This window comes from Camelus bactrianus, chromosome 3 (assembly GCF_048773025.1).
Source record: "Camelus bactrianus isolate YW-2024 breed Bactrian camel chromosome 3, ASM4877302v1, whole genome shotgun sequence".
Classification (NCBI taxonomy): Eukaryota; Metazoa; Chordata; class Mammalia; order Artiodactyla; family Camelidae; genus Camelus; species Camelus bactrianus.
The window spans coordinates 109,214,209-109,227,426 of NC_133541.1; the positions used below are offsets into that span (position 1 = coordinate 109,214,209).

Below are 13,218 nucleotides of genomic sequence, written 5' to 3' on the forward strand. Positions count from 1 at the left end.
AGCTGGGGAGTGTTGCAGAACTGAATGCACCGCAATAAACGCACAGCAGATCATGACAGTCACCTGATGTATAAGATACTAATGTGCTTTTCAGAAAGTATGACAGGCCAAAGGGGTAGAGAGGAAGGAAGGACATGGTCCTGAGGTCAGACAGATGGCAGATTGGGGTGGCAGTATCTGAACATCTGGGAATCCTAAGTTATGCAGGGTTGACAGTACAGTGTACACAGGAAGACTGGTCAGTGAGATCATCTTTGGAGAAGAACCCACAGATTCCTTCCTTCTAATCAGCTTTGATCTCCTCTTCCGTCAGTCCCCACAGACTCTCATTGCTGTGTCCCAGGGCCCCTTGGTGCCAGGTTTCAAAGCCAGTTCCTGAGGTACCCCTTCTTTTTATCCAGTGTCATACAGTCAGAGTTCCCAGCTGTGTGAATGAGAACTTTTGGTGCACTAGGACTTCAGGACCAGACCACCAGTTTGGGAATGGGGATAGCTCCCTGAGGAACCCTTTTTGAGGTGCATTTTTATGTTTATGAGGGAGGACAGTATGTGAAAGGGTTAAAGGAAGAAAAGGACAGTGGCAGAGTCTAGGGCTCGTGGGCTGCAGAGATGGCATGCAGGGGAATAAGTCTGGGGGAAGAGCACAGCTGTGGAGGGCTTTGGGAGCTCTAGCATTCACTCTATAACCTCAAGGAAGTCATTTATTCTCTCTTGATCGGCAAAATAAAAGGGTTGATCTATGTCTGGGGCCCCCAGTCAGAATGATTTAGAGCCTTGCTACTCAAACCTTTGGTCCATGGATGCATCAGCATCACCTGGGAGCAGTTAGAAATGCAGTTTCTCAGGCACCCCTTCCCCGCCCCAAGACCTCCCGAGTCTGAATCAGCATCTCAGTGAGATCCTCAGGGGATTATACACACCCTGAAACACACTGATCTATAGACTCTTGTTACTATTACTGGTGTCTGGGTCTCCATCCTAAGAGATTCTGTTTCAGAGTCTGGTATGATGGTGGGAAGCCATGTGTTTGACAAGCCCCTCACAGCTAGATTTGAGAGCTGTTAAAATTATAGAACTGCCCTGAGTCTCCATGATTCTTTTGGTTGGTACTTAAGACACCCTGAAGGAAAGTGCGATTCCCTGTGGGTGAATGAGTGGGAGATGGAGGATGGACCTTGCGAGCAAGAGAGCGGAGGCTTGTTCTCTGGGTGCCTGAGGTTGCCCAGTATATGAGGCAAGACAGAACGCTGCCCATTTCATGGCTGGGATTAACGACTATCAACAGTTCTGTTTAAGATGGTAAACTCATTTAGCAACGGACACTGAAAAACAGCCGAATTCAAAGGCAGAGAGTGGTAATCTAATTGCACTGAATTAGCCTCGGGAGACTCGGACAATATCAACTTCAGAAAACCACAAAGGGATCCTTTATAAGGAGTTTCAAAAGCTTTGGGGCCTTAGTACCCCTCCCAAGGGCTTGCACTGCAAAGCGCAGGCCTGTGCATATAAGCCCCTCTCCCCAGCTTCAGAGGGCATTGTTCTCTTCTAATGTGCTTTCTGAACAAATTTCCTGGCTAGCCTGATGGTGTTTTCAGTTGTGTGTTAGGCTTAACAGGGAGCTGGTTCAGGAGAGACAGCTTGAGTTCAGGGCTGAGAAGCCTTCAGCCACACAGGCCGTCAGTCCTGTGAACACCACCTGTGCCTGAGGCTTGTCTGTGGACCAGGGCATTTTCTGGCTGGTCTTTCTGGCCCTGACGTTCTCTTCTTCTGCAATATCTTCTCATTTCTCAAAACCAGGCTCTTACATAACCGAGGTGATTTCCTTTAATAATCCTTTGTCACATCTTGAGTTTGGGTGTGTGCATGTTCGTTGCCCAATTTATTTATTATCCAATCCATTTTAAAGAAGGAAAAGGTACAAGTGAGTGTGTGTTTATGGCATGACTCAGAGAGCTAATGAAGATCAGATGGTAATTTGGGAATCAGGAAAGGAGGCAACATAAGTATCGTGAAGATGTATCTCTGACCTGCATTTCATTTACTTTTCTGCAGCACATTACAAATCTCAGTCCACAATAGCAGCTTGAATTTCTTCTACATCCCTCCCAGGAGGTGGATTTTCCATCTCTGCTTGCACATCTCCACTGACAGGGACGCTCACTACCACTGAGGCAGCCGCTGCACCATTTGATGGATCTACCAGAAGGTTCTCAATTACGTTGAACCTGAATTTGTGTGTGTACTTTAAAAATATATTCATCAGTTTACTCCAGTTCTTCTCGTGGAGCCATATAGGATAAATCAAATCTAATGTTTCCCAAATGGGGTCCCTGGATACCTAGGGGGTTCATGACATAGTCATAAGAATTCAAAACCCATTTTAAACATTTCGAAGACTAACACGTTGCATATTTACTTCAGACAAGGCTCTGTGGACTAACTAAAAAGCGTCACATCTTTACTTTTGCTTTTTCTTAGGTCATCTCAATGTGGCGATATTGCTTACCTCTCAATTTTATTAGTGTTTCTGGCAGTTCTGTAATGCCTTTGGTTAATAAAGATGGGGAAAATAAGTTAATGAAGAATGGGGTTTGCTAAACAAATTTTGAAAAACATAGCCTTTATAGGGGAGGAAAAATACCAAGCAGAGTCACTGAAAAAGTATAGAAATCTTTGGTCTCTTTCCCAGGCCCCTCTTCTATCTCTGAGGATAATGATCAGGCATCATGTTTTCTCAGCACACTAAGCATTTCCTGGGAAACTGACACATTTATGGGATCTGTCAGTAATTGTATCTGGGTTGGGATAACTCTCCAGAGAGTGAAGTTGTTTACTGAGGTCCTCAATTCTTTCAGACCTTGGAGCCTGAATATAATTCAGTGTTGCCATTTTTTGTAATAACTGAAATAGCTATAACCAAAACTGTTCTATCATGGAGGAGATAGGAAGGCGATAATCCTGGACTAGCGTCGCTAAAAATAATTTTAGAGACAGTGATTCATCAATTTCCTTCATTTTATAGCCAGGGAAACTGAGGCCACAAGGGTCATGAAACCTTCTCAAGGGCATGCCACTAACTAAATTCTGGATCCCAGGTCTTCTGCCTTTGGGGCCAAGGCTACTTTGCCCAAAGCAGCAGAAAACCTGCAGAATAGCGTCAAGATGGCCAGGCAGGAGGTGGTGCCATCCATCTTAAAAATCATTCTGGCTTCTGCCAGCTGATGAAGGAAATAAAGTTAATGACGCCCACATAAATGTGATGCTGTCGCAGGCCGTGCACACAGACTGTCTGGAGGGGAGCTCTGCGGGCCTTCTGAAGGAGGAAAAAGGTTTTTAACGTAGCTTTCAAAGGAGCAGCGTCTCCCCTTTCTGCAAGGACAGGGACTGTGGCATCTGTTACCTCTGTCTCCCATGCAGAGTGCCTAGTCTTGGACTGGGTGCATAAACACCTGATAAATAAATGCCTAGTGAAGAAATGAAGGCAGTTCAGCACTGAAGTCAGTTCAGCCTGAGCCTTTGTGGTATGGGCCTCTCTCTTTCATGAAGACCTTATCTGAGGCTGGAGGGAACTTAGAGGTGTTGGAATTGGTCATTTGAATTGACTAGTAAGAAAACTGAGTCCCCATGAAGGAAGGACACTTGTCAAAGCGATGTTGCAGGATGAGAGCAGAGCTGAGTCTATAAGGAAGTTTCTCAAATCGTAGCCTAACTGTTCTTTCCACGGTGCTGCAAGGTTGCAACCGCTTTCATGAGATGGCCTCAAAAATAAAGCCCCTACACTTCCCCTGATAGGTCGTTAACAGTTTTGCAAATATGCAGAAGTTATGTGCCAATTCATAACTCCATTTACTAGCCTAGGATCCTTGTCCAAAATGTACTTCGGGAGCAAAAAACATGACGTTTTCTTTTCTCTTTCTCAAGCTTCCTAAGCCCCCGCAAGAGGGTAGATTGGCATTTTAACTGGCCCTAATGCATACTTGCCTAGGGAGTGTCTTTCCTTAGGAAAAAGTCCTTGGCCCACTTCAGAAGCTCCTAGACACTTTCCACAGTGCCCAAAATGAAACGGGTAAGATTTGAGGAAGAATACAACTATGCTACTGAGGAGGAAAAGATTCGAGTGGTCACCTGCCCCTCTTGGCAAGCTTGGAGAATGGGAAGCCAGAAGGGCCACCTCTGATGAAAACTCATTTACCTTTCAACTGGGTGGTTTTTCAGGACTAAGAGATGAAGCAATCTATTTGCCATGTTCCTTTTGACCCTAGTTTGTATAGAAACATCTTTACTGGTTTGGGTGACCTTTCTTAGCAAGTGAGTGCCATATTCAGTACAAAACCTTGTGCAAGGTAATATTTATTGGGGTCGTGGATGGAAACGGCACATAAAGAAAAGCGAATCATCTTTTGGGAAAACCACCCGTGGGTTAAACTCAGTTTATCTCCTCTGCCTTAATTCTCTTCTCAAGCACAAACTAAGTCCCTTTTTGTTTCATTGGGTTGCTGTATGTCTTCCATATGGGGCGTTTTCTCAAGGAAACTAGACTTTCCTTCCCATTACAATTGGTTCATGGGAGCCCTAGGTTAAATATTTTGTCATTCATACACCAGTGGTTCTCAACTGCAGGCAGTTTTGCACACCCCCGCTCCCCACTCCCTCCTGGATATCTGGCAGTGTCTGGAGACATTTTTGATTGTCATGACTTGGGGAGGTGGTGTTATTGGCGCCAAGGATGCTGATAAACGTCTTACAATGTGTGGCTTAGCCCTCATAGCACAAAATTATCCAAAATGTTCAAAATGCCAGTAGTGCCAAAATTGGGAAACATGGTTATATACCCTGGGTCTGTTTGGGTTACTCAGAAGGTGAGAACATTTGACTCACCCTGGGCCCTTCCCAGCCATAAGCCACTGTAGGGGCTCTGGGAATCAAAACAAGTTCCCCTTGGCTTGAAAGGAGGTTTGAAAGGAATGTGCTTCTACCGAAAAAGAACAAAACAAAACACATCTTTGCTTATTATTTTTGATCAGCCTGGATATAAAGCCCCATCCCCAACTAGAAACAGAGAGACAAAATTTAGGTTGTTGAATACTAGAATACTAGAATTTATCACTCATGGAATTTTAGAATGACAGGCTTTTAAAATATCAGAGCAAGAACTTCAGCCAAATCATCTTATTTTACTTATGGGGACACAGTTGATGAGCACTGCAATGCTGTTTGTCCCCCAGTACCCTATATCTCTCTCCCCATCGGCTCTCTCTAAGGTCTCGATTCGTTCTCAGTGTTGGCACCGTATAGCATTTCTTCCCACTCACTTCGATTGTTGTTTTGTTTGTTTTGATGTCATTATTGCCATTTTGCTGGTTACGTGCTGATGCAGCAGCACTTCTGTTATTGAGAGCCTTTCTTTTTCTAGCCTCCATATTTCCCCAACAAGGTGAGCAGCTGGCATCATTTAATCTAAGGAGTATCTGGGTGCCTGAGATGATTGGATTGGCTCATTCTAACACAGCCCCTGTCCCTTGGGGGAGAAGGGGTTATTCACATGGAACCTGCTGGGGAGCCAGTCTCCACTCACCCCCGCATACATTCTTTTGAGCCACTAGATTTTAATACCTCTGTATTTTCACCTAAACTTTAAAAAATGAGAGAGTTAGAAAAGAAAATGCCAATTAGACAAAGACAATACTTTCCTTCCTTGTTACTTTTTTTTTCTCTCATCTCTGAAAAATTGCTGAGGATATCTCCTTGGTTCAATTCTTATTTTTATAATTTTATGTTTCACATTCTGAAACACTTATTCCCCATATGATGTAGCCATTTCTATATTTTGGAAGTACAATGGCAGTAATCCCTTTCCAGTTCTCCATAGTCGTGACTCTTCTTTCCTTATATACACATAGCATTATATCCCGTATCCATTGTGGCTCATGTCTGCCTTGACACATGTAGGGGAAGGAAATATAGAGTGATGCTTCCTGATAGGCCACCACCAGTAACTTAAAGAATTAACACGGTGGATTCATAACCTCATCAAAATGATTACAATGCAAACCTTTTAGACTGTCTCCCTTTTGCGAAAGACAGTGTCTGGGAGAAGAAAATCAAGCCAAACGGTTCATCAAGAAAAAAGGAGTTGGTGGGGGAGGATGTGCTTGGTCCTATTAATTTGCTCTTTAATCTCACTGGTTCAGTTCTGTCTCAGAAAGCCAAACAGAGAATCAATTTGCATACAAATGTTACCAAGTACCCCACCTCCACAGCATTTTATAGTTCTAGTATGTAAGAATTTGATACTGTTAAGAAGATACTTCCTGCCCTTTCACCCATAAAGTAGCTACATTTCACAAGGCCCTGGATTGTTGCACTTTTTTTCATTCTGACTCCCTGACTATTTGTATTCTGAGATGTGGGCAGGACTGTGGCCTATCAAAGAATTATTTGAACTGGAAATTAGAAGCTTTAGCATTGGGTATCTCAGAGAAGGATAGAGGTCTTTTCTTCATATCTAGAGAAAGACATGAAGAGAGTCTCACATATAGACTCTTAAAATCTAGGGGGAGGTGTCATTCATTTAATAAACAAACCACTGGATTAGTCAAACCAATTCATATGCAGAGTTATCTACAATGTGAAAAAAAAAAGCAAGAATTATTTGCTGGTTTATGATGGGAGAGACTAATATTTGGTGGTTACTTATTTTAAAAAACAACCTAGAGTGGGTTTTTCAAATAACTGTTAATCTAATGTCACGGTAAAACATGAGAGTCAGACATCTAAAATGAAGAAGATTAATGATCCCTGCAGGTCATGAAAGAAGACTAATTTTTTTCAATTCATATAAATGGAATTTATCATAACCATCTCTGAAGATGGCATGATTTACTCACTTATAAAAGGATTGTATATTTCAAGGCTTCCTGAAGAGGTGATTTTTCACTTTTCACCTGTGTTAACAAAAGAATGCTAAGCCTGTAGGCAGAAAATTTTAACTTAGGAGACCATGGGTGAGAGAACTCAGTTACTGAATTGGGGATAGACATAAATTAAGAAACAAAACAAACAAGACTTGCCCATCAGTTCAGGATCTGCAGCTAACAAGTAGAGTTTGGAAAGGTGAATGGGGGAGAGGAGGGAGTCAAAGTTTCAAAAGAGAAATGTTTCCTGGAATCTGTACCTGCATAGATCCACTCTGCACACCAGGTTCAGGGCTTTACAACCTGAGGTCTTAACACTGTCAGTTCCAAGCACTAAGCCTCTGTAACACCCCACCCCCACCCCTCAGAAAAAGAAAACAACAACAGAAAAGGAGAGAAAATGAAATGTTCTGTGTCCAGCGCGTTCGAGTGCAACCTTCCCCGTCACCGCTAGTTGTCACTTGGCTCCCAGACGGGAGAGCTGAGGTTTTCGGCACTGCGGTTAGAGAGAATGCAGTCCTAATTAAACTGAGCAACTCCTAAAGCTTCCCCTTAAAGTCCTCAGCCTAGTGAGAGCCAATTTGCAGGGAGGTTGAGGGCCAGTGATGGGGTGGGGATGTAGCAGGCAGAAGGACAAAACAAATCACAAGAAACAGGCAAACAGCTGCCAGGGCATCGACTGTCTCAGACCTCTACGCACAAGCCAGACACCCTGCGGGCGGGGTAGGGGGGATGAGGGAGCGGGGGATGGAAAGACCCGATTGCAGCGGTATACAGCACCCTCCTCCCCCCCAAATGAGGGGATCACGGACAGAGTCAGCGTCCATGCTCCTTTCCCCATTTCCATCAGAGCGATGTGGTCAGTAGAAAATTGCATACCTGAAGAATACAATGGTCTCCCAAAGGTAGAGTCGAAGAGTATTGAAGCTGTACATTTTTCAGGTCCTTGTGCTTTGTAGTCCACGAGTTATGAGGGCAAAATGTTTCGAATTGGCACTTACAAAACCAGCGAGCGCTGTTGAAAAAAATAATCCAGATGCTATGGGGAGGTGGGGAACAGGGGCTCGGAAGGAGAGCCCCAGGGGAAATTGGGATGTAGTGGGCTGTAGGTACCACGGACAGAGGCAGCCTCGAGGCGTTTCAGCACCACGGAGAGCGTCCAGCCCTGCTTTTCAGGAGCGCGAAGAGTATTGCTGTTTGTTAAACTCCAGCGTGTCTGTTGGCTCCCTGCGGCGCTGGGGAGGCACGTTTGGGGGTGGGTATATTTTCTTTTTTACCCCTGTTTTTCTGTTTAAACGGCCAGCTCCGTGAAAGAAAAAAAAATCTTCTTTGGAGATCAGAGCGCTGGCCTCGGACCATTAGATTGGGCGAGCATCCTGGGTAGATAGAACAGGGCTTTATGCCCCTGGGCTGGCTTGAGGGGTTAGGGGCGAGGGGAAGCGATTGAAGGTGCTGCCTTCAGTTAAATCCTGGAGAATGTGCCAGGTTGGCGCATCGCGACGGAGTCCCGGAATCTCGTTCCCCTGCCTGCGTACCCGTCTGCTGTCGCCTTGCGATCCCTGTTCTCCTGTCCCCGCCGAATAAGTTATGATCACTGCAGGAAAGGTGTCCCATTGCTCGGGGCTGCAGGCATGAGAGAGCTCAGGGCAAGTTTCAGAGGCTGCTGGGGTCCATGGCGACCCCCGCAGGGCTCAGGAGCCCAAGGCTTCAGATGCATCTCTGTTTTCTGAGCTCGCCCATCTTCCTTTGGCCAGGACTCCTTTAGATCTTCAGACTTTCTTACTGCATTAATTTAACAAACTGGCGGCGTAGGGAATTGGGAAGGAGGGGGCGGGCAGGCGATGGCTGATGGTTGAGGGGGGCGGTGGAGAGAAAAAAAGGGGGGAAAACTCCTTAGTATCTTCAAACCCTCCCACTCGAGGTGCTCATTGGCCCGCGGCTGCGAAAACCAGATCTTTTCCCGGTGTTTGGCCAATCGCGTGTTAGATTCTGGGTTGAGTTTAACGCTTAGAGTGCTGGTCGAGATCCGTGACTCCCCTCTCCATTGCAGGCGGGCGGTGGAGTAGGGGAGGTTATGGAGTTAATCTCTCTAGATCTCTCAAAATATTGCATTAATTTTTAAAGAATGTAGTTGTATGTGAGTAATACAAACAAACACCACAGGTTCCAGTTCAGACGTGCTTCTGGGCTCGGTTCATCATCTTAAAAGCAAAGAATTGAACCAGATCTCTTGAGTTTCTTTAGAGCTCTGAAGTTGTAATATTTGGTTCCAGAAAAAAAAAAAAAAAAGGTTTTAGTAAGAAGTCTGGTCAATAAAAGCAGATCCCTCCTCTCCCTCCCCAGGGGCACTGCAGCAGGAAAATACAGAAGAAATTCCTTGAACAGTTTCCAGTGTTCAGAGGGAGCAGTACTGGCCTCACTGCTGGTACCTTTTGGGAAGATAAGGAATATATGCCTTCTTTCAGCTGGACAGGAGACAGTTTTATTTACATTCACGTGCTGAGGAAACAGAGCCTCAGAGAGCTGTGGCTTGCTACAAAATAATGATAGTGCCAAGTGGTACATGCAGGTTTCTCATACTTATCACTCCCACTCTCTGTTTTTTCTTCCTTCTGCTTCAGTTTTCCCAGGTTATTTGAATCTCAAAAACCAGCTATACATTTCACTCTAAAGTCCAGCTGGGAAGGTGGAGTTAATCAGATTTTCTCCAAGCTACTGGACTTTAGTAGATTAATAGCCTCTTCAGGATTTTCTGGCTGATTTGAACTGGCTGGAACTCTGGGGTCTGTCTCTCTCCCAGCCCACTGAAAGGAGATAACCCCTCCCTCTCACTTAGTAGCTTTTGGAACTCCTTCTTTTGAGTTTTTGGAGGCTGGTTTTCAGTAGAATTGTCCTTAACAGCTCAGTTCCCTCGAAGCCTGGGCCTTCTCCCTAGCAAAGAAGTCTGGAAAGCTTTGTTCACTAACCTCCTATCACAGTGATTATCTGCCCTAACCACCCTCCCCTTCAGTGTTACAGCACACCCTACATTACTTCCTCTTTTATTGGCTCCCATACATCAGAACAGTGATCGGTTGCTTAGACTTTCCATGAGATTCTAAGTAGTGACTGAGAAGGAACTTTTGTTTTAAAGGTAGATATATATATGAGTCTGATACAAATTTATGTGATCAATCTGTATCTCTCTATCTGTCTGATGTATCACTAACCTTTATTAGCATGCTTTGTATGGACCAGGCACTACTGTGCACTTAACAGAATCTAATTTACTTCTCATAGTCAAACTTTGAGGTAAAGATTATCTTTGTGACTGTGTTTTTGTACTTGTGTATGTGCATATATGTGATTTGCTTGGAAAAGACAAGCATGCATATTTCTGTGTATATACATTGATTTGTGATTTATATCTGGCCTAATTCTGAAGTGAGTGTGAGGTGCATATATGTATTTGTACATTTGTGTTTGTAGATGGGTCTCTGTCCACATAGGCGTATATGTCTGCATCTGTGTGTATCACACTTGTCCCTGGAGGTACTGAAACAAAATGTGAGCTGGAAACTTCGTTCTTGCTTCTCGCTTGGCTAGGAAGCACCTGTGTAGGTAGGTGTAGATGAAGTGTGTAGAATTCCTTTTTCTTCTCCTTCAAGGGATGTTGTGTGTGCATGTGTGTGAGGGTGTTGCTGTTTTGGGGTGTGAATGGTTTTAAAGTTGTGGCCTGTGCAGGAAACGAGAGTGATTATTACTTGTTTTCTGGTAGGCTTTTGTTTAATACGAGGCTGCTACTTTTATTTAATCAGCACAGGTGAACTGAGCTCATGCCAAGCATTGGAGATATGACAATGTGTAAGATAAACAATACTCTGAATCTCTGGAACATGCAGTCACTTCAGAGGTTCAGTGGGAAAAATTCCTCATGATTGTGAATCTTCACTTTTTACCTAATACCTCATATTTCTTATGTCTACATGCAGTATACCCAGATCTTCCTGTCTTGTGTAGGTCACTTTTGAAAATAAACAACCAAGGCTTGGGGGTCTGGAATTTATGCTCTTACTATATCTCTGCCTCAAAAAGCCTGGCTGACATTGGATAAATGACCAAACTTCTCTGGCCTAAGTCAAATGACGACAGGCATGCCCACTCTTCTTACCACAAAAAGCTGCATAGAAGCAATGGCATCCAGGTCTGATCTTACTGGGACTACCAGGCTATGAAAAAGAACTCTGAGTGGAATGAAATAGATTGGCTTCAGCTGATGGTCCATTTGTATTGGTACGTATTCTCTGTAGCCTAATTCCAGTAACTGATTGCTCTCTTATAGGTCCCAGTAACCAGATTTGAATCCTTCTAAGTATAAATAAATTTTGATATACACTGAGACTTATTTTATTACTAGAGGAGATTGATTTTTTCACTTATTCTACAAACATTTATTGAGCATTTACTGTATGTCAGGCACTACTCTAGGCACTGGGGCTACAGCAGAGAACAAAACAAGTTAAGATCCCAATTTTAGTGGAGTGTATCTTCTAGTAGAGGGAGACAGAAGATAAACAAGTAAATTATGATGTGTATTAGGCAATCATAAGGATTAAAAAGAAAAAAGTAGGGTAAAGGGTGGAGAGTAATACAGAGATGCTGTTTTATACAGGGTGGTCATGTGAGGGAATGCCTTCTGAAAAAGAGACATTTGAACAAATGACTGTAGGAAGTGAGGGAACGAACCTTGTGAACCCCGGGGAGGGGAGGAAGAGCTTTCCAGGCAGCTAATGCAAAGGCCCTGAGAGGGGAGTATGCTTAGAGTGTGCAAGAAACAGCAAGCAGGACAGTGTGCCTGGATGGAGTGAGTGAAGGAAAGAGTGCCAGGAGAGAGGTTAGGAAGTAGCTAGGGGCCAGATCATGGACTACCTGCAAAGCATAGTAAGGATTTTGGGTTGTATTTTGAGTGAGACCCATTGGCAGGTTTTAAGCAGAGCAGTAACAAGACCTGACAACATTTTAGTAAGATTAACCTGGCTACTGTCTTTAGAGTAAGATGTGTGGGAAGGAGAGGCAAAAATGAAAGCTAGAGACTAGTTAGAAGCTACAGAAAAAAAAATCCATGTGAGAGATTCTTTGAGAATCCTCTTATTCCATTCTTTTATTTACAGAAGAGGAAAATTATATCCAGAGAGGTTAAGCAACTTTACCCCTTAGACTAGTAGCAGAATTGAGAAAAGAATATAGGTACCCTAAATATGGCTAAAGGATCTTACCACTTTTTTTTTTTCCCTCCAACTAAGATGAAGGTTAAGGAAATTTACAAAGGAAGGGCTTTATCTAACTTGTTACCGATATATCCCTTGCCCTTGGCACAGTGCCTGGCACTTAGGAAGTGCTCAGTAAATATTTCTTGCAAGGATGAATAAGTGAATAAATGAAAGAAGAACAAAACAATTTAGGTAGAGGGCCTAAAGAGAAGAAAAGCAGGGGAAGAAATAGTGTTAATCAGGTGATACTATGTTGTCCTGAGCCAGCTAATGTAATTAACACCATGGCAAGCCACTGTCCAAAATGACATTCACAGAGGAGAGTGCTGGAGGCTTCAACACTGCTTTGACAGGCTCTAGTGATACTTTGTAAAGAGAGATGGATATTTGGAGCAACTGAGCAGCTTGCCTAATTGTGCTGAAGTATTATGATGAATATGGGTCTGAAAATGGACTATGGAAGAGCCTTTCCTCCAAGGAGCTGAGGCTTACTGCCAGCCTTTACTAACTCAACTTAGAGAATACACTTGCTACTTTTTTTTTTTAAATTACAAAGCAATAGTCTATTCTTTGTGCTTTAAAGAAGGGAACTCAGAACTACTTAGGAAATCTCAGTGGCACCAGAAAATTTTTAGTCATAAGGAGTACATGCATAAAATACTGAGAGACCTTTCCTCCCGTTTTACTGACAGGTCACCCAGGGACCAGGAAAGTGGTGCAGCTGGCTTAAGGTATCACCACAAAGTTGAATCTAGAACTCAGGACTCCTGCCTCTCAAGTCATGGCTCCCAACCCCTTCACTCCAGGACCTGAACTAAAAGAAGAGAAGGTAGGATCAGAGACAAAAAAAAGTTTCATATCAAGGCTAATCAGATCTTGGCTTTCTGCTTGAAGACTCCTGGATTTTCTTTTGCAGCCAAGTCTGTACTTGTACCGTGCTCTAACCTCTTGACATCCACATTAGACTTTTCATTACCTCCTTGTACTTTATTTCCATTTTCCCCTCAAACCACCTCTGCCTACCCCCCCCCCCCCCCGCCTTTCTTCTCAGTCTG

At 43.7% G+C, this 13,218-nt stretch overlaps 1 protein-coding gene and 1 long non-coding RNA gene across 3 annotated transcripts in view; one reads left to right on the plus strand and one right to left on the minus strand.

The window, feature by feature from the left end:
• Positions 1–7,849, minus strand: part of GLRA1 (glycine receptor alpha 1) — a 79,910-nt gene extending 72,061 nt beyond the window's left edge. For both annotated transcript variants that reach the window (XM_010970016.3, XM_010970015.3), the window contains exon 1: positions 7,794–7,849. In XM_010970016.3, coding sequence (XP_010968318.1) covers positions 7,794–7,849 — 56 coding nt within the window. The remainder of the gene's footprint in view (positions 1–7,793) is intronic.
• LOC141577111 (uncharacterized) overlaps positions 1–13,218 on the plus strand; it is a 742,740-nt gene that overhangs the window by 83,806 nt on the left and 645,716 nt on the right. The window contains exon 3 of the long non-coding RNA XR_012505708.1: positions 12,856–12,992. This is a non-coding gene — a long non-coding RNA (uncharacterized LOC141577111). The remainder of the gene's footprint in view (positions 1–12,855; positions 12,993–13,218) is intronic.